The sequence below is a fragment of the Phacochoerus africanus genome, chromosome 7 (genome assembly GCF_016906955.1).
Source record: "Phacochoerus africanus isolate WHEZ1 chromosome 7, ROS_Pafr_v1, whole genome shotgun sequence".
NCBI classification, from domain to species: Eukaryota; Metazoa; Chordata; class Mammalia; order Artiodactyla; family Suidae; genus Phacochoerus; species Phacochoerus africanus.
The window spans coordinates 57,665,044-57,686,462 of record NC_062550.1 but is presented as its reverse complement, the minus strand read 5'-3'; the positions used below and the strand labels follow the sequence as shown (position 1 = coordinate 57,686,462).

At 38.3% G+C, this 21,419-nt stretch overlaps 1 protein-coding gene across 8 annotated transcripts in view; it reads left to right on the top strand.

Moving 5' to 3' along the window:
* The window catches only part of PLEKHA5 (pleckstrin homology domain containing A5), a 253,986-nt gene that overhangs the window by 89,762 nt on the left and 142,805 nt on the right, over positions 1–21,419 (top strand). The window contains exon 4 of one of the 8 annotated variants that reach the window (XM_047787461.1): positions 12,035–12,099. The exons of the other annotated variants lie outside the window; for them this stretch is intronic. Coding sequence (XP_047643417.1) covers positions 12,035–12,062 — 28 coding nt within the window. The 3' untranslated portion in view covers positions 12,063–12,099. Of the gene's footprint in view, positions 1–12,034; positions 12,100–21,419 lie in introns of those variants that run through there. 8 annotated transcript variants of the gene reach the window in all.

Here is a 21,419-nt window from a genome sequence, read left to right as displayed (position 1 = left end):
TTACTAAAGAAATACTGAGATCTAAGGACTTGCTTGAATAAAAGTATAGAAATAATCATTTCCAGCCACATCAAGTTAAAAGAACCACAAAAATCATGACGTTAAAAACAAATTACTTATCCTTTGGTGTGGTTCTGTGTAACTTATTGCAGTTAATGATCTTCGATTGAATTTGCAGCTCTCAGAGTTCGTGTAGAAGTAGGCCATCACATGCCGAGATGAAATACCAAGTCATTTAAATTAGATACTGAGCATGCTCATATGAAGTACTTATTCTTTGAGACTGCAGTGTGGTTCAGTTTTCTTCTAGTGGAAATAGCAGAAAAGAGATCACGATGTGCCCTTTTGTCATCATTCTGTCAGAGAGCATGTAATTTGTCTTTGGAAACCAGAGGCCTGAGACAAAGAGAAGAATGCAGGTTTTTTGCAAAAGGCTATTTGGTGAGTTAATTAGCTGTTTTATTCTGTTTCGTAATTCTTAGCAAGGCTCTGTCTTTTCTTATATCTGCTGCCTGTTTTGTACTAAGCCAAAGCTTTATAGCAAGTAAGTTAGCTGAGATTGGGAGAAAATTGTTTCTGTTGTCCAAATCTCACTCTTTTGAAATATTTCCAGTGTATTTCTGAAGTGACAAGTTCATAAATTGCTGTGATAATATTCCACCGTGTTCTCCACAAATTTCGTTTGCTCACTGGTGCTGAATAACGCTGGCAGAATTGTGTGCTGAGGGAGTTCAGGACTTGTCTGTGTGGACAGTTCAACACTTTTGTTCTTGTATTTTAATGAAATTATAATTTTGCCTTCACATTTTAAAACTATGTCTAATAAAGGAATAGCCTAAAAGCAATAATTTAGCCTAAGAGCAGGAATTTCAAAACTACAGCTAATAAGGTAGTAGCCCAAGAGCAAGAATTTTTAAACTATGTATAATAAAATAATAGCACAAGAGCAAGAATTCTTTAAAGAAAATAAGAGGCTATGTTGTGCTAATATGTACATGTCGTTGCATAGGTGGTTCAAAAACAAATAGGTTTTGTAGTATAGTCATTTCAAATACTCTAAAATAAAATGGGATTGACAACACTTTGTAAAATATGTGACAATTGTTCAGTATTCATATTTGGCATTCGTTCTGTTTTTAGTTACTGAGTTAGCTACAGAAGTATTTGGAATACAATCATAGTTTTGCCATTTGGGGGCTCTTCCTACTTCCCTTGAGCTCATGTTATGGTGATGGAGAGGAAGATAATCTTAAATGTTTTCTGATTGTTTTTGTTATCCAACATATTTGTGTTTTACAATGAAGTTAAAGGGGGGAGTTTTCTTTTTCACTTTTTTCCTCCTATTATGTTCTCCTAAAATCAAGCAAGATTTAAAATCTGTAAGTTATTATTTTATAATGAACATGGTTTTGATTCTATGTGTGCAATAGATAAACTCGGCAACCAAGTCTTCAGGGGATTCTCCCGGAATTAAAATTGCGTACTCTGCTCAGGATAAATCATTGTCTTTCCTGAAGATTTGAAGAAAAAGCATAAAATTATCATATTTATTTCCTTGGGGGAAAATTTCGTATTTTTAAGTGAACAGAAATGTCAGGTAGAGAATCGGAGGTATAGAAGGTGTCTTAAAGAGCTCTAGAAAAACAATGAAGGCGTAGGAGGGATAGGAAGAAAATACTAAAAGCATAGTGTCTTCAAATGCCAGGCAATTATGGGATGCTTTCCTAAAATATCTTTATTTTGAGAACTGCCCCCACCATGCCATTTTCCAGGATTGGCACATGTGAAGGAGGTGGGTGTATACTTAAGCTTGTATATGCATGGAAAAGGGAGGGTTGCAGTTAAAGATGGGGACTAGGTGGCAATACTCAAGCAATCTATTGCCACTACTAAATACTGACTCACTTGTGTGCCCTTGGGTGAAATGCACACCCTGTTTATTTCCACTTATTTTTAATGTGGTATTTTACCATGGTAATAGGAGGTTCATTTAAGGTTTCTAAGGTAATAAGATGATTTCTTGCGACTGTTGCAAAGATTCATGAGGGCTATAAGTCATTCAGAGATAGTTACTGTGGGGAAAAAACAAGCAAGTATTGCTTTTACAGAATCCTATCAACTGTTTTATTTTTTAATTAAAATATGTCAAATGTGTCAGTCCTCGATGGTCCTTGAAACTAATTTTTCAGAAATGCATATTCTATGTCTATTAAATGATTAGAAGATTGCAGGTTTTGACTCTTTTTCCTTATATTTACTCATGAAATTTTTCTGACAAAAATAGTTTTTTACACTGTTTTCTCATGTATTCAGTCCCATTTACATCTAATCAATAGAAGATAAATGGATAATCAGTAGACGATCTATTAAAGAAAAATACTGGAGTTCCCCTTGTGGCACAGTGGTTAACGAATCCGACTAGGAACCATGAGGTTGCAGGTTCGGTCCCTGCCCTCGCTCAGTGGGTTAACGATCCGGTGTTGCCGTGAGCTGTGGTGTAGGTTGCAGACGCGGCTCGGATCCTGCGTTGCTGTGGCTCTGGCGTAGGCAGGCGGCTACAGCTCCGATTAGACCCCTAGCCTGGGAACCTCCATATGCTGTGGAGTGGCCCAAGAAATGGCAAAAAGACAAAAAAAAAAGAAAAGAAAGGAAAATACTAAGAATTATAGGGATAATAAAAAAGAGGGGACTGTGAAAAGAAACATTACTGATGACAAGGATTTCGTTGCCAGGTTTCTAAAGATTAAGCATATACCTGTATATTTTGTTCTTTTCCAGATCATTAAGTTCGTGTACTCACTTATTTAACTTAACATCTGCTGATTAAGGCGGATTTATTTCCCTAGCTTTTATGAAGTTCTGTAGTGCTTAAAGATCCCACGTAGTGTCACTTGAAAATGGAGCCTGTGGTCAAGTAAGTTTGGTTAATAATGGGCCACAAGGGCTTGTTCATAGCAAAACTTCTTAGCTTTTAACATCTCATTCAGAACTTTTTCCTCTGGGATATGGTTTACTTTTGAAAAGAAAAACCAATACATGGTATTAAACATTTAGCAGACATTTTAATAGTTCTGAATACATACTTCATAAATTGAAGTATCTGGAAAACTGAAGAAAGAATTGTAGGCTTGCATAGTATCTTCCAGAAAATTGCCTCAATTTTTTTCCTCATTTTATGTTTAGAAGAACCATCTAAAATAGGATATATAGGCTACGGTTAAATTTGGTGATAGTGATATAAAAAATTTAATTTTATTGAAGTATGGGTAATTTACGATGTTGTGTTAATTTCTCCCATACAATACAGTGACTCAGTTGTACATATATAGATTCTTTTTCGTATTCTTTTCCATTGTGGTTTATTACAAAAGCAGTAGGACCTTGTTGTTTATCCGTCCTGTATATAATAATTTGTCTCTGCTAATTCCAAACTCCAGATCCCTCCCTCCTTCATCTCCCCTCCCCTTTGGCAACCACAAGTCCGTTTGTTCTCTGTGAGTCTGTTTTTTATGTCACAGGTAAGTTGATGTGTGTTGTATTTTAGATTCCATGTATAAGTGATATCATTTGGTATAAAATTACATTTTTAAAAGCCCCACACTAGAAGTGTGGGCAGTGAATACTCTGTGAAGGATTGGGGACACAGTATGAACAAATAAAGATTTTGATAATTCTCACAAGTTCTCATTCATTCTCTTAAAGTTGCTCCTACATTAGTCCTAAAGAAACAAATTAATTTTAAAAATATGATTTATAATGAGAAATAACTGGTATTTGTCATCTGGTGGGGCTGAGTTCTAATCTAGCTTTTGCCTCTTGTAGCCAGAGGCAGGTATCTGCATTTCTCTAGTCTCTGTGTTTTAGATTTATAGGAATTGGATTTTGTAAAAAGAACCTAGCATGATGCAACATTGGTATAGAATGAATGTTTGTCTCCTTAATTTCCTCTCCAAACAATTATGTATTTTCTGTATTAAAGTTTTTTCAAAATATTATGTATCACCTGTTTGAAATATCAGATTCACAGTATACTGATTTATAAATAATAATATACTTGGAATCTCTTTATAATAGTAAAATCAGAATGTATACGTGGAAATATTTTTCATAAATAGAATAATTGCCAAATACCTCTTATGTTCCAGCTGTGTTTGGCCTGGTGAACAAAATGATGAATATTTTAGTTAAAGAAATACCTCAATTTATTTGTATTGCTTTATAAACAATGATAAGTAAATAATATCACATTTAGTGAAGTATAAATTTTAAATTAGTGAAAAAACCCAAGAGTACTTCATATACAATTGTCACTCACTGAAAAAAAAGAGATCTCGAGGTGGGATCTCAGTTCCTAGACCAGGCTGCAGTGGTGAAAGTGCCAGATTCTAACCACTGGTCCACCAGAGAACTCCCAATAAATGTTTATTGAGTTAATTTTTTTTTCATGTTTTTAGTCAGTATCAATTTAAGAGCTTATATTTTGTGCCTTTTTTCTTTACTTTTGTGACACTTGTTTTTTATAAGCAGAATCCTTATACTGTGATTAAAGAAAGAAATTAAAATTATCAGATTTTAATTTCTAAAATTAAAAGAAACAAATTAAAATTATTAGATTCCATATGTAGTCTCTATATGAGCTGATAAGATGATATAATCACTTGTAGCCAAGAACTCTGGAATTCTTTACCCATCCATTGAAAATTTGGTGAAATTTGGAGTTCCCATTGTGACTCAGCATAATGAACCTGGTATCCATGAGGTTGCAGGTTTGATCTGTGGCCTTGCTCAGTGGGTTAAGGATGCCACGTTGCCATGAGGCGTTGCCACGAGCTGCGGTGTAGGTCACAGACATGACAGGATCTGGGATTACTGTGGCTGTGGTCTTGGCCGGCAGCTGCAGCTCTGATTCAGCCCCTAGCCTGGGAACTTCCCTATGCCACGGGTGTGGCCCTTATAAGAAAAAAGAAGAAGAAGAAAATTTGGTGAAATCTGGCCCAATGTAGCCCTTATGTTGCAGGGTTGTTCAGCTGTCAGGGACACAATGCACGTGGTTTGGCATTGGAAAAACCACTTCAAATACTGCCTCTTTAGGGCCATAGCCATTGTGCACTAGCTTCTCTCTAGTGCATTTCTTCTAATACTGGCTTTTTGGCAAATTCACGATCAGTTAAGTGACTCTATATAACTTTTACTGTGAGCTCAGAGTATAAATGATTTAAGATATGTGTGTCAAAAGTATATGTATATGACAACTCAACAACAAAGAAAATAACCCAATCAGAAAATGAGTAGAAGACCTAAATAGACATTTCTCCAAAGAGACCTACAGATGGCCAGTAGTTAGGTGGAAAAGGTGCTCAACATCACTGATTATTAGAGAAATGCAAATCAAAGCTGCAGGGTACTTGCCTCTCACTGGTCAGAATGGCTATCACTAATAAACCTACGAATGCTGGCAAGGTAGTGAAGAAAAGGGAACCTTCCTACACTGTTTGTGGAAATATAAGTTGGTGTAGCCACTTGGAAAGCAGTATGGAGATTCCTCAGAAAAACTAAAAATAGAATTAGCATATGATCCAGCAATCCCACTCCTGGGCATATATCCAGGGAAAAGTATCATTCAAAAAGATAATGCACCCCTGTGTTAATAGTAGCACTATTTGTAATAGACAGGACAGCTGTCCATTGACAGATAATGAATAAAGAAGATGTGGTACATATATACAACGGAATACTACTCAGCCACAAAAAAGAATGAAATAATGCTATTTGCAGCAACATGGATGGACCTAGAGATAATCATATTAAGTGAAGTAAGTCATATTAAGACAAACATATATCACTTATGTGTGGAATCTAAAATATAGTGCAAATGAACCTATATACAAAACAGAAACAGACTCACAGACAGAGAACAGACTTGTGGTTGTGGGGCTTGGGGGTGGGAATGGATTGGGAGTTTTGAAGTTAGTAGGTGTAAAGTCTTCTTCCATACAGAATAGATAAACAAGGGCCTACTGTATAGCACAGGGAACCATATTCATATCTTGGGATAAACTATAATGAAAAAAAGAACGTGTGTATGCGTATAAGAGTCACTTTGCTATAGAGCAGAAATTGACACATTATAAATCAACTATACTTTAATTAAAAATTAATTTTTAAGGAGTTCTCATCGTGGTGCAGCAGAAATGAATCTGACTAGGAACCATGAGGTTGCCAGTTTGATCCCTGGCCTCGCTCAGTGGATTAAGGATCTGGCGTTGCCGTGAGCTGTGGTATAGGCTGGCAGCTGTAGCTCCAATTTGACCCCTAGCCTAGGAACCTCCATATGCCGCAGGTGCGGCCCTAAAAAGCAAAAAGAAAAGAAATTATGTGTATATAGAATCCCATGACTTAACCTAACCTGATATAACTTAACTCTTTAATTCAGTCATGATAAATGATCAGGTCACTAAGCCCTCAGTTAATTCACGTAAGTTTACCGTCCAGTCTCTTACTTCCTTGATGTTTTGTTGATAAGCCCAGATTCCCCACTGCAACCTCTCTCGATTGCAGTTCCTGACTTAATGGTTCTTTACTCATCTAGATTCTTCTTAGCAAACCTTTTTATCAAGTACTTGCTTGCATTTGTAGCTCAAACATTTAGTCCAGGAATCTTATATCAGTATTTCTGTTTCTTGGGTTCACCTTGCTATTCCTCCACATTAATCCTGGATGCACACATCGAGATCTTTGCTCACCCCTATTACAAAAGATGCTGTGTGCATAGGGTTCATGGGATTGGTCTTGCCTAACTCACTCTAAACATTTTCAGATTTGTATAACCTCCGTTTCCTCAGGCGTCATCAACCTGAGCAATAAAAAGTAAGAACTATAGGTCAGCATAAAAGTTAAAAATAGTAACAGCAACAGTAACAATAGCCTTTCATCACTTCCAAACAGAAATATCTTCCTCCCACCTGTGTTAACCTTAATGTTAGAATACGAACAAACCATCTCAGGCTCTACAGTTTCTAGAATGTCTTTGTTTCCTTTGATTGACTAGCTGTCAGCATGCTCTCCCTGCCCTGTCTGCCACACATTTGGGGGCTGAGCCTTAAAACACTGTGAATTACAATGTACGGTAATAACCTCAGAATGAGTCCTCTTAAGCAACCCTTCAGCCCACTGGCACTGAACTGAGTTTGTAAATCTTTTCTCTTCCCTCACAACTTGTTATTTCTTCCCCATTATCCTGAATGCTGCCAGGGAGGTTACAGAATGGCCACCGTTCCCTTAGTTTCCTCAAGTCTCAAGTCTTCTGCCTCTCCAGTGACACACATCAGACTTGTGTGGAGGTAAAAGACCTCCCTCAGCCCACCCACTCACATTAGGACTCTTTGTTTTGATTTTGCTTTGAAAAATCAATAGTTTGATTTTTGTTAACAGTTTAATGCTCTTATTCTGGCACCTCTGTTAAATTTGAAATTAATTTTAACTGTGGTTTTTCTTTCTTTAACCTAATGACTATATATGCTCTCAAATCTTTATTCATTCTGAGAATGGAGGATACAGATGTTACTGGATCTGGGGGCAAGGACTCCTATTCTGAGCTACTTAGGAGCCTGATAATGGGCTTGGTTGCTTTACCCCAAGATGCTCAGCAGATTGAATGTCGGTCTTATGTAGTTTCTGAGAATGGACATAGATTATGTTTCTTTTTAAGCTTAGCCTAGAATTGGCATTTTGGTGGTTTAGTAGCCATATGTACTCCACTCTAAAGGACTAGACGTAGAATATGTAATTTAGAGAAACTTTAATGAAAAAATATATATCTTAATAAAATCCTGCTTACATTCTGAGTTTTTTTTGTATTTGACATTTTTAAAAATATGTCTAAAATCTACTTTGTAAAGATGGAAAGTCACAAGTCTAGAACAGAGGATCTGTGACTTTTTTTTAATACAGATGGAATTCCCCCTGCCCAAAGCCCTCCTTTAACCTGGATGACCTCCAGTGGAAGAGGTTCAGAATTGGGGATCAGGGGTCTTCTCCAGTGTTCTTGATGTCTGATAGATAGCTTGTCTGCTATGTAGCACACATCTTTGGGGGTTTTTTTTTTATATAGTTCAGCTGAACTATGATAGAAAATTTTTCCTGTCAGAAAGAAGAGTATGCTTTGGATACAAGCATAAATTTTTCTTGGAGCTGTACTTTTTCCTTAAGACCAAATCTCTGAAATTACAGTTTAAGTCAATGAGAAAGTATGATATTTGTCTCCTAAGAGTGACTTTTTTAGTATTTCAGAAGCATATCTTTCTTTTGAGGCCAAGTTGCTTATGGCAGGAAAGGGAGAATTGCAGCATTTAACATCTAGCCAACAAAATCCATCTGGGAGATGGATAACTTAGTCTTAGCAAATACTGCAAAAATCTTCCTATGTCAAAAAGTGGAAATGGTAGGGCCAGGGGTGTGAAGATTAGGAAACTTAAATCAGCATGTCTGTTTCCTGGTTGGTCACAAATGTTCTCGTTTTCACTACCTTTTTCTCCACTTTGCTAAAGAGTTAAAAAGGAAGCAAGAATTTTTGCATAACTAAAGAGTTGACCTCTTTATAGATTTTAACAGTGTCAATTGATAGAGTTACCAGTGGACTTCTGGACATAAACATGAAGCTTATTAGCACATCAGATACTTTCTAGGGTTTATGAAGGAAGACTAAGTCATACCCTTTTTCTTTTTAATACTGAAAAATTATAAAATAATGTAAAAATATCATAGGCCTACAAAGAATAGGAATAAAAATAGCCATATACTCCCTACCTAGTATAAGAGGAAAGCAATTGCCAGTACATTTTAAACCTTATACTACATGTGTACCATTTATGGCTGTAGTGCACATTTCAATTATTTTTAGGTAGCTGAGGAGTGATTTAAGATTAAATATCTAATTCCTCTTTTAACGTTAAATTTATATCATGTTTGTCAATAATTTTGAGAGACAACAATATATTGTTTCTCTTTTTTCCTCCTTTGTTTTTTTGTTGTTGTTGTTGTTACAACATATGTGAATCTTTGACAGTGTTTTCCTCTGTATAAAATTGTTCTCAAGAGTAATTGAAGCTATTTGATCAGGTAACGAAGATGGGACTTTCAGCAGTATTTGGGGATCATGTTAAAGCTGGAATAGAAAGAACATAGCTGTAGGAGCAATTTTTGTGTTTAAAACAACTACACGGTGAGTATAAGGAAAGGAAGATAGTTGAAGTTGCCCCTTTGCAACTTTGGGACTTTGTTTTTAGGTTTTGTAACCCCCCCTCCCCCAGCTCAGTATTGGTCCCTGGATGTGTACTGATCACACATGTTGTAGTGCCTGGGACATGGAAGGTCACCTTATATGGCAAAAATTTTGTACCTTGAGATGGGGAGATGATCCTGGTGTTCTTATAAGGGGAGATTTCAGGCACAGGAGGAGAAAGCAGCATGATCCCAAAGGCAAAGACAGCATGGTGGGGCCACAAGGCAAGGATAGCCAGCTGCCACCAGCATCTAGAATAGGCAAGGAGCTGATTCTCTGATCTGGCTTCCAGACCTGGAGAGAATAAATTTCTATTGTTTTAAGCCACCAGTGTTGTGGTAATTTGTTACAGTAGTCACAGGAAACTGACAGACCACCGCAGCACTGGGTTCACTGGGACACTTGCCTTCCTTCTGTGTCATGTCATGTCAGCCTTCACAAGTCTCTGCCAGGCTACACAGTTCCTTCTATATGAGACCTGTCACATTATCAGCATCCATATGGAGAATCTCACGGCTGAGAAAGGCCTGAACCAGCACCCAGAGACTTGGCTGTCATTAATCCTACTTAGCAATGAGACTTTGAGGAGTTCCTGTATAAAAACTTGCTCACAAATTTGAACACAGCACAGGGAGAGAACATTAATTTAAAACAAGAAAGAAAGATGACTGATAAAAAAATAACGAAGTTAGAAGAAATTTTGAAGAATAAGTCGCTTTACCCCTGCTGGCCTTTGATTTTTTACTTTCAGAAACAGGCCTAGTATTACCATCTATGTGAGGATTAGGTTGAAAATTATGACATGCTGCTCACCTACTAACTTGTTTTATAATTGTCATTAACCATGTTATACCCCCCATAACCACAGCATTTGCTAATTGAACTTTTGGAAAAGATGGAGTTCTTTTTCCTCTTTCTAAATTAATACAAAACATTTTGTAAATCATGTATCTGATAAGAGGCTTGTATGTGGAATTAAAAAAAAAATACTTGTAGAACTCAATGATAAAAAGACAGTTAACCCAATTTAAAAATGGACAAAAGATCTGAATAAACACTTCGCCAAGGAAGAGTAAGTACCTGAAAAGATACTAAACATCACTAGCCATCCCCGAAATGCAAATCAAATCTGTAATGAGCTATCACTTCAAACCCACTCAGAGAGCTATAATCAAAAAAGATGGGCAATAACATATGTTAGCAATGATGTGAAAAAATTACAGCTCTCCTCCTTGCTGGTGGGAATATAAAATGATGCGGCTGCTTTGAAAAACAGGTTAAACGTAGAGTTCTGAAATGACCGAGTGGTGCCACTCCTTGGTATACATCCAAGAGACCTGAAAACATGTGTGTATAAAAACATGTACATGAACATTCATTGCAGCATTATATCCACACCAGCCCCAAAGTGGAAACAACTCAAATAGCAACTCATAAGTGGTTGAATAAATGCATACTATCCATGCAGTGGAAAAATTACCTGATGACAATAAGAAATGAAGTCCTGATACATGCGTACAGCATGAATGCACCTTGGAAGCATGATGCTACGTAAATCATTCACAAAGGACTGCCTGTTACAGGATTGCATTTCTATGAACTACACAGAAAAGACAAATCTGTAAAGACAGAAAATAGATTGGAGGTGGTGTCCCAGGAGCTGAGGTGAGGAGGTAATGGGTGACCACTGATGTGTACAGGATTTCTTTTAGGGGATGAAAATGTTCTAAAATTGATTGTGGTGATAGTTGCACAATTTTGTGAATATCTGAAAACAATTGAATTGTATGATTTAAATTATTGAATTCTATATATGAGCCCCTAAAGCTGTTTTTTTTTTTTTGAAAGTAATACTAGATCATTGTAAAGAAATTATAAAATACAGAAAACTATAAAGGTCATAAAAACTACTGATAATTTCACCAGCCAGAGAAACCAAGAGTATTTTTTACATCCTGCCTTCTAGTTCTTTTCCCCATGTGTATTCCCCCATGTATACACACTTTCCTCTGTAATAGGTATCATATGAAATATGCAGTGTTATAATTCTACCTATTCACTGACAGTTTATTTTGAGCATTTCAAAAAGATTTTTAAAATAATTTTTTTTTTTTTGTCTTTTTAGAGCTGTACCTGCAGCATATGGAAGTTCCCAGGCTAGGGGTCAAATCAGAGCTGTAGCCGCTGGCCTACACCACAGCCATAGCCACAGCAACACGAGGTCCAAGCCACATTTGCGACCTACACTACAGCTCATGGCAATGCCAGATCCTTAACCCACTGAGTGAGGCCAGGGGTCAAACCTATGTCCTCATGGATGCTAGTCAGATTCGTTTCCAATGAGCCATGACAGGAACTCCCTAAAATAATTTTTATTGTGAAAGAAGATGCTTATTGTAGAAAGTGTTTTTAAAAGGAACAAGTAAAAAGGAAAAAATAAAAATCATTCATGGTCTTGCTTTAACATTGATACTTTGCTGGCTCTTGATTCTTGTATGTTCAGTTTTAACCTGATGCTAATGAACAATGACTGTCTTCACTTCAAATGACATTTCCTTATCTAATTTATATGTTTTTTCCACTAATTTCCTAATGTCAATTAGCTTAATCTGTCTTTCAGTCTTTTTTTTTTTAATTTCATTTTGAAGGACCAGAGTTACAGAGCACTAAGGTAGAGGAAGTAATTGAATCTCAGTCATGTTGAGTTTGAGAAAATAGATGAAATTAATGATTTTATGTTTCTTTCTATTACAGGAATATAAAAATTTTGAATATGGGGTAACCATCAACTGAAGTTAAAAGAGCAAGAATTCAAGTTTGATTTTAATAAAAATATAAAGATCTGTTAAACTATTACTTTTTAGTAAATGTGCTGATAAGTTGGTTTTGAAAAATTAATCAGTGCTCACAGGTTTAGTTTTAATCTTAAATACTTACAACTTTCAAAATGTATGACCAATACGTTCATAAATTCACCAAACATTTCTTATGCTTCAGTACTTGAGTGCTATTATCTCATATAATCCTCACAACACTATGGGGCACATATTATTATCCCCATTTCAGAAACAGGAAAACATGCTGAGAGTGGTTCTTTGAAGTTCACAGAGCTTGTAAGTAGCAGAGCCAGGATTTAACCCAGATCTAGGTAACTTCAAAATTCTTCATCTCTAACCTAAAAACCTCTTATGTTTTTGATATTATTCCAGACCCTGAGCTAGATTCTGATGAGCCCCAGACAGCTTTTAATCTGACCAGTAGAAGGGAATCGGGTCTAAAAATATCATTTCTGTCAAATAATTAAACATGGGAACATTTATACATTCTAGACCCAGGTGACCTCAATCTCCAAAGGTGGGTGCCAGGTCCCTCTGGGGCGAGCACAGAGGACAGTGAGGGGAGCATGCAGAGAGGGAGGTGATGCAGAGGAGGACGTGATCCCTCCTGCTGGGGATCTGAGAGTGTGGGTGGCTTCCCAGAGCAGATGATGCCTGTGCTGGGTTTTGAAGGATGGGTAAGAATTTGCCAGGGAGAAAAGCAAGGGTGGCTAGCATGCAAAGCAGAGTGACCAGTAAGACCAAAGGCTTATATAGATCTCTTCAAGGAACAGGTACCCCAGTGCTGCTAGAGTGTTGAAGGGTGAAGTATGAGGGGGAGGGAGATCAGGCAGGTGAGGGCAGGTTACAGTAGCATCGGTGGGCTGGTTTTGAGGGTTTAAATAGGAAAGCAGACTAGGACAAATCTGCGTGTTAAGAAGATAAATCTGTAGCAGTGGAGGAGGGGGAGGTTGGGCATGGAGTTCTTGATGTTTGAAAGTGGGATAAGGATTTTGAACTATGGCAGCAGAAAGGGAGAGAAGATAGGTGCAATGGATGGTAAAGAGGCAGTATCTTAGGGTTCGATGAGCTGGTATGGGGGAGAGTCAAGTGGAGGGGAAGGACTATTCTTGCATATCAGCAGCAACCCTGGACACTACAGTGACAACACCAGATCCTTAACCCACTAAATCACAAGGGAACTCTGAGGTTTGGACATTGTGAGTTTGAAATATGGATAGGATGTCCCTTCTGCTGAGAGAGCACAAATTAGATATAGGGCTCCACAGAGCAGGAAAAATATCAGGGCAAGAGATATGGATTAGAATGTATATGTTTAATGACAGCAATATTGTTACTGAACCATAACTGCAGTCATTAAATAAGGGGTGAATTAAATCACTTAAGGATGGAAGGTGTAAATGAAGGAGGATTGAAGATAGGAGCTTAAAGGAAATCGTATGTCTAGGTGGTGGGCAGAGACCTAGAAAAGATGGTCAGCCTGAGAGAAGCAGAGGAGTGAAATCAGGAGAATCAGGAGCATTAACTGTGTCAAGTGCTGCACATGAGTCCTGGGAGTTGATGACTGAGAAGTTGCCTGGTACTTTGTCCTTTAGGGAGACATCAGCGATCTTCACTGAGGGAAGGGATGGAAGTGAGGTGACAGTGGAGAATTGAAGGGGGTTGAGGGGTGTGCACACCATCAGTGTGAACTAGTCTTTGGGCCAAGAAAGAAGAAAAATTCATTGACAAGATGTGTCAAAGAATGGGAATCTGCTTTTTAGCTGTTAAGGTAGGAGCCGGTACAGAGGCGATTGCAGATGCAGGAAAGAGAAGAAACAGTTGTTAGAACAAGGTCCCAAGGAAGTTGGGAAGAAAACAGATCAAGGATATAGAACGGGGGCGGTGGGGGGGACAGGCACCTCATCTTCTGAGGGCTTGAAGGGAGTTGCCTGCCACGTGGTGTTAAATATGAAGCTGGAAACCAGGGAATTGTTGAATCATATCAATCTGCATGTGTGGATGCTGGCTCTCATTTGAAAGCAAGCATTTTTTTTCTTTTCTTTCCCTTTCCTTTTCTCTTCTTCCCCCCCCCTTTCAGGATTTATTTGCTTACTAAAAACTAGTCTTTACCTTTTTTTGCAATACTTAGAATCCCTGTCATTTTATATTTGTTTAGGTTAGCCGAAACTTTTAACGTGGATTATAAAAATTATGTCATGAGTTACAAATGACACAGATGCTGTAACAGAATCCAGACAGTAACTACTTACTGGTGTCTTGTGCTGTCTAGCATGCAGAGACAGCCAAGGCAAGGTGGCCTCTGACATATTAACAGCTGAGGTCTTACCCATGTGTGCATGTGTGGGTTGCATGTCAGTAGTTTGGGTCTGCCCCACACCACTTCAAGTTACATTTGAAATTTCATTTGAAATGCTTAAAAGCATTTTTTAATATGAAACCATTTATTCATATCCTAAATAATGTCCTAATAAGCCAAATGAAGGACCCAGTCCTATTCTCTGAGACCCCTTTAAAAAAATCTACTTAGAAATTTGAAAGAAATCTGAAATTACTTAGCAAATATAAAGAAATAAATTCTAACCATTTTTTCTGGAGAGCTGAGTTCATCTAGCACATATTGTAGCTCAAAGAAGTGCTGAGTTTTGATTTTTTGACAGAATTTGTATCTCCAGAGGTTAAATTATAATTTAACAATTAGTACCTGGCTTATTAATAAGATGTATTAGAAAAGGTTGCATTATATTGAGTTTGATATGAGTTAGATTTATATTCTTTCATAGGAAACTTACAACACAAGGTGAAGCGGTATGATCTCAGTAAAATAAAAAGATGTTCTAAATTAACATCAAAATCAGTAAATAGGAGTTCCTATCATGGCTCAGCGGTAACAAATCTAACTAGTGTCCATGAGGATACAGAATTGATCCCTGGCCTCACTCACTGGGTTAAGGATCTGGAGTTGCCATGATCTGAGGTGTAGGTCACAGGCACGGCTCAGATCCCACATTGCTGTGGCTGTGGGCTAGGCTGGCAGCTGCAGCTCTAATTTGACCCCTGGCCTGGGAACTTACATATGCCACACGCGCAGCCCTAAAAAAGCAAAAAAAAAAAAAAAAAAAGAAAGAAAGAAAGAAAGAAAATCAATGAGGAGAGTTTCTGTAATGAACTTCACTTTTAGCCCTTTTTCCCAGTATAAAATGGAAGTGTTCATTACCATTGCCGTTAGAAAGAAGATAAGAAAATGCATATGCGGTTCATTCACAGGACGTTTTTTTCCTTGAATAGAATTTCTCATGAGTGTTTTTATTTAGGAACACTTAATGGTGTAGTAGACACTTTGCTCTACAAAATTTTTGCAGCCAAATAGGCAAACTTCTTACAGCTTTTTGTTATAGCTGCTTTTGGAAAAAGCTGAGGGAATGATGTTGGCCATATCTTAACGTAGGTGATTCTCAGAGGGTCTAAGCTAAAAGGGCAGAGCCCAGAAGGCCTAAGGGATTCACTGACTAGATGGCTGTGACCCAGGTACCACTGCTGGGACAAGGAGGGAAGAAGGAAGGAGATGTCATATTTGCCTGCAGATGTGACCGCTGCCTTCTAGGTCTCCTGCTGGTTGTCTGCCTACTACTTTTACCTTTCTCTGTGCCATCCATAACCTTGGGTTCTTATAAGTGTTTAATCCCTCTTCCCTTTTCTCTGCCCTCTAGCAAGTGTCCTCCATACTTCATTTCTCAATATTATTATGATATGTGACTACTTATGGGATTATTTTGATAATAATAAAGTCATAGTACTGACACAGTCTTACAACAATATTGTCTAAAATAAATGCAGTTGTCAATATCTGACTGTTTTAACTTATTTACAAAAATGCCAGTGCCACATAGTTCAACCCTATGTTATAATTTTCAAACTTATTTTGATCAACAAATACAGTAATAGAAAGCTTGTAAGAATGAAAAATAGGCTTGGTTTCTTTTAGAGAGAACCCCTTCATGTTTGTTTGTTTGTTTGTTTGTTTATGGCCATACCCACAGCATATGGAAGTTTCTGGGCCAGGGATCTGCATAAATCCAAGCAGCAACTGTGACCTCTGCTGTGGCAATGCAGAATCCTTTAACCCACTACACTGTCCTGAGCCACTGCAGTTGGCTTTTTAACCCACTGCGCCACAGCAGGAACTCTAAGAACCCCTTCATCTTTAATATGGTGATTGCTGGTTTAAAAAATAATCAGAGACCATGATTCTTTTTTTTTTGTGATTTTTTTATTTTCCCACTGTACAGCAAGGGGGTCAGGTTATCCTTACATGTATACACTACAATTACATTTTTTCCCCCACCCTTTGTTCTGTTGCAACATGAGTATCTAGACAAAGTTCTCAATGCTATTCGGCAGGATCTCCTTGTAAATCTATTCTAAGTTGTGTCTGATAAGCCCAAGCTCCCGATCCCTCCCACTCCTTCCCCCTCCCATCAAGCAGCCACAAGTCTTTTCTCCAAGTCCATGATTTTCTTTTCTGAGGAGATGTTCATTTGTGCTGGATATTAGATTCCAGTTATAAGTGATATCATATGGTATTTGTCTTTGTCTTTCTGGCTCATTTCACTCAGTATGAGATTCTCTAGCTCCATCCATGTTGCTGCAAATGGCATTATGTCATTCTTTTTTATGGCTGAGTAGTATTCCATTGTGTATATATACCACATCTTCCGAATCCAATCATCTGTCGATGGACATTTGGGTTGTTTCCATATCCTGGCTATTGTGAATAGCGCTGCAATGAACATGCGGGTGCACGTGCAGAGACCATGATTCTATGCGGTCTTCCATGAATATAGATAGCTTCCATCAGCCATTGTATGTCAAGTTTGAAGTATACGGTATATGTCTTGTGTATAACCTGATCAAGTATCACAAAGTAAACATGCTTGTGTACCACTGTTCAAGAAATAGAACATATTACTAGCACCCCAAAGACCACTTCCTGTCTCCACCCAACTACCCACTCCCTTTGCCCCCAAAGTGCCTCTATTTTAACTTCTAACACTTAACACTGTAGTGCTAAATATAAGAGATTGTGTAATAAAATATAGTATAGTGTGGTATTTTCACTCATTATTCTTCAGGATTCATCCAGGTTGCAGGAGTTTCTCCATTTTCAATTCTGTATAGTGTTCCATTGTGTAAATATGCCAATACCTATTTCATCTGTCCTCCTACAGAGGGACATTTGGATTAACAGCATTCTTGTATATCTTTTTAGTGGCCACATTTATACCTTTCTTTGAATGTATTCTCAGGAAGAGCATTGCTGGATCACAGGATCACACTTTAGAAGATAGTGTCAAACAGCATCTCAGATTAGTTGTTCAGCATACATGTCCAAGAGCATTAAGGGAAGGTTCTAGTTGGCCCACATCCTTACCAAAACAATATGGCCAGTCATCTTTTTAGAGATTGTTATTCTACTTTGGTCTTTTGCCTTTCCGTATAACTTATTGACTCAGTTTTAATTTCCACAAGAAGTCTTGCTGGAGTTTTGATTGTGACTGCACTGAGTCTGTAGATCAGTTTGGAGAGAACTGACATCTTCGCAGTACTGACTTTTCATGATGTACCTTAGGATAGTCCTCCACTTCTTAAGGACTTTTAAGACTTTACTCAGTAGTAGTTTACAGTGTTCTAGGTGGAGGTCTTGCACAGCTTTTGAAATGCTGATATATTATATATGGAATGTCATATATGTGCTTTAGAAATGGGACAAGCACATTGAATTGCTAATTATAATAGTTGTAGCTCTAAACCACTAGTCTATTTTTTATTGCCTCCACCCTATCTCAAAAAGAGATGGGATAGGAGTTCCCTTGATGGCGCAGCGGAAACGAATCTGACTAGGAACCATGAGGTTGCTGGTTCAATCCCTGGCCTCCCTCAGTGGATTAACAATCCGGTGTTGTTGTGACCTATGGTGTAGGTTGCAGACAAGGCTCAGATCCCACATTGCTGTGGTTGTGGTGTAGGTTGGCAGCTGTAGCTCCGATTAGACTCCTAGCCTGGGAATCTCCAGATGCCGTGGGAGCAGCCCTTAAAAAAGAGAGAGAGAGAGATGGGATATGTGTGAGTTTTCCAATCATTTATGCAACAAATATTTTACCTTGTGCTTCATAGGCACCCACTGTATGTCAAGCACTATTCTAAACCCTGGGGAAATTATGATAAATGAGCAAATAAGGTATTTGTAATATAGGTTACTCCTAGAAAAAGAAAGAAAGCTTGACCAAAAGTTGTAGATAAGCCAGAATTGCGAGTATCTTTGGCCACCAAGGAACTGAGAGGCTAAGCAAGTATGGGATAACATATATGGTATGTAAAGAGGTTGGCACAAAGCCTAGCATATTAGTGCTTGATAAATTTTAGTTCTGCTGGTTGCTGCTGAGTTGCCACCATACCTATTGTGGAAAAAGTTGGAGCTGGAAGTCAGAGTCTTGGAGAAATATCTGTGTTTAATGGATATGAGTAAAAATATACCACATGAAGAAAAAGAGTCCTGAAGATAGTTCTGTAGACAATGATAACAAACAGAAACACATGAAGAATGTCAGAAAATTGGTACAGAGAGGCTGGGTCAGAACTTAGGGGAATTCAGTGTCATAGAAGCCAAGGAGGTAATGATTTCCAGTTGTCCAAAGATGCATAGACATCAAAGGGATGAGAAGGAAACAGAGACTATTGATGTAGCAATTATGAGAATATTGATTGACCTTTGAGAAAGCAGTTTTAGTTGGATGATTGGCATGGATTTCCTAGAGAAGTTGGCAGATGGAGAGAGATGGGAGAACTGAGGGAAGAGTGCCTTTACATTTAAGAAAACGTAAATAATATTTGCAAGCTTTACTTTTTTTCCTTTTTTAGAAATATGGTTGATCTACAATGTAGTGCCAATTTCTGCTGTAGAGCAAAGTGATAGCTTTACAAAAAATCCAGTGGATTGCATTGATTTACCTGTTGCTATAGAACAAATCCTCCCAAAGTGTGGCATTTAAAACAACAGTAAAATCTCTGTGGGATTCCCATTGTGGTATAATGGAAATGAACCCGACTGGTATCCATGAGGATGCAGGTTCAATCCCTGGCCTTGCTCAGTGGCGTTGCCATGAACTGTTATATAGGTCGCAGACAGAGACCTTCGAACTATTGTGTAGGTCACAGACCTCACGTTACTGTGGCCGTGGTATAGGCCAGCAGCTGTAGCTTCCTAGCCTGGAAACTTCCATATGGTTCAGGTGGTGCCCTGAAAGAGAGAGAGAGAAAAGAAACCCCAAAACAAAGCAAAAACCTCTTTGTGAATCAGGAATTTGCTCAGATCAGCTGGGTGGTTCAGGGTCAGCTTCACTGGGTGCTGTTTTGGAAGCTCACTGCCCAGGTGTCCTAATGAATGGACACAGGTCAGGTGATTTCAGTTGTCTCTAAATTAGAGAATAAGGTCACCTGCAGAGACTTGCTGAGCCATAAGACTAATAGAAAAGTAGCCTCTCTAGGGTTGTGGACAGGAATTCACGAGGAATGGGTTTGTGGAGTGACACAGATTTAGATGTGTAAGAGACAGTGCTCCACAAAGAGTTTGCAGCAGGGGTTACCAGTAATTTTTGCTCGAAATGTCTACTCCTGCAGTGTCACATGATTGAACTGTTATGTTTGCCTAAAGCCCAGCTCTTGACCTTCTTTGTAATTTAAAAAGTTGGGGACACCAGTGTTGTGTTTTGTTTTGTTTAATATCAACTGTTTAACGTAGTTGTCACGAACATTTCCAAATAAGGAATAAATATATCTTATTCTCATTTGGGAAAGGAGCCTGACTTTCCTTAAACCCAACAGAATAAGAGATTACACGTTCTTCTATATTTAAAAATTCATGGGAGTTTCCTTTGCGCCTCAGTGGGTTAAGAACCCAACATAGTATTTGTAAGGGTGCAGGTTCAATCCCTGGCCTCCCTTAGTGGATTAAGGAACCGGTGTTACCGTAAGCTATGGTGTAGGCCAGCAGCTGCAGCTCTAATTCAGCCTCTAGCCTGGAAACTTCCGTATCCCACAGGTGCAGCCCTAAAAAGAAAAGAAAAAAATAAATTCATGATCTTAGCAGCGGTATCCTAAAAATGCTATAGGACAGAAATGTTTCTCCGTAAAATAAGGTATGGAGTTCCCGTTGTGGCTCAGTGGTTAACGAATCCGACTAGGAACCATGAGGTTGTGGGTTCGATCCCTGGCCTTGCTCGGTGGGTTAAGGATCCGGTGTTGCCATGAGCTGTGGTGTAGGTCGCAGACATGGCTAGGATCCCGTGTTGCTGTGGCTCTGGCGTAGGCTGGCAGCTACAGCTCCGATTAGACCCCTAGCCTGGGAACCCCCATGTGCCACAGGAGCGGCCCAAGAAATGGCAAAAAAAATACAAAAAAAAAGGTATTTTCTTTGTTTCTTTGTTTTTTTTTTTTTTTTAATGTGTTGCCGTCGTGGTGCAGTAGAAACGAATCTGACTAGGAACCATGAGGTTGTGGGTTAAGGATCCAGCATTGCCATGAGCTGTGGTGTAGATCGAAGACTCTGGTGTAGATCTCAGCTCGGATCTGGTGTTGCTGTGGCTGTAGTGTAGTCTGGCAGCTGTAGCTCCGATTAGACTCCTACCCTGGGAATCTCCAGATGCCGCAGGTGCAGCCCTGGAAAGCAAAAGACCAAAAAAAAAAAGTATAAAGGTGTGATTGATTTTGCTCCAGTGAAAGGGAGGAGAGGCTTTCAATGATTGGTATATCTGAAGCATAAAATAAAGAAAATTGCCTGATTGAGAGGGTAGGGTTAGGTGGCTTTCACCTCTCGCTCTGCCTAAATGAGCTTTTGAATGATCAAATCATATATATATATATATACACACACACATATATCACTTTTTTTTTTTTGTATGTCAGTGGGTTATTCTGGGCACTGATATCATTGGGCACTATTTTATTTTCTTCTATATTATCTGTGTATTAAAAAAACAATAGGTATTATTCATTTTAAAAGACACTGCTATATAATGTAGTGAGATATAGTATAAAATACCTTGAAATTAATTATATTTCCAAACTTGAAATGCAGTCAAACCTCTTAACAAATCTGTCCATTATACTTGTTTTTTATCCCCACTGGCTGTGTGATATTTTTATTTGTTTGGTGTGTGCACATGCTTTTGTTTTGGTTTTTTTGCTTTTTAGGGCCACAGATGTGGCATATGGAAGTTCCCAGGCTAGTGGTCCAATCAGAACTG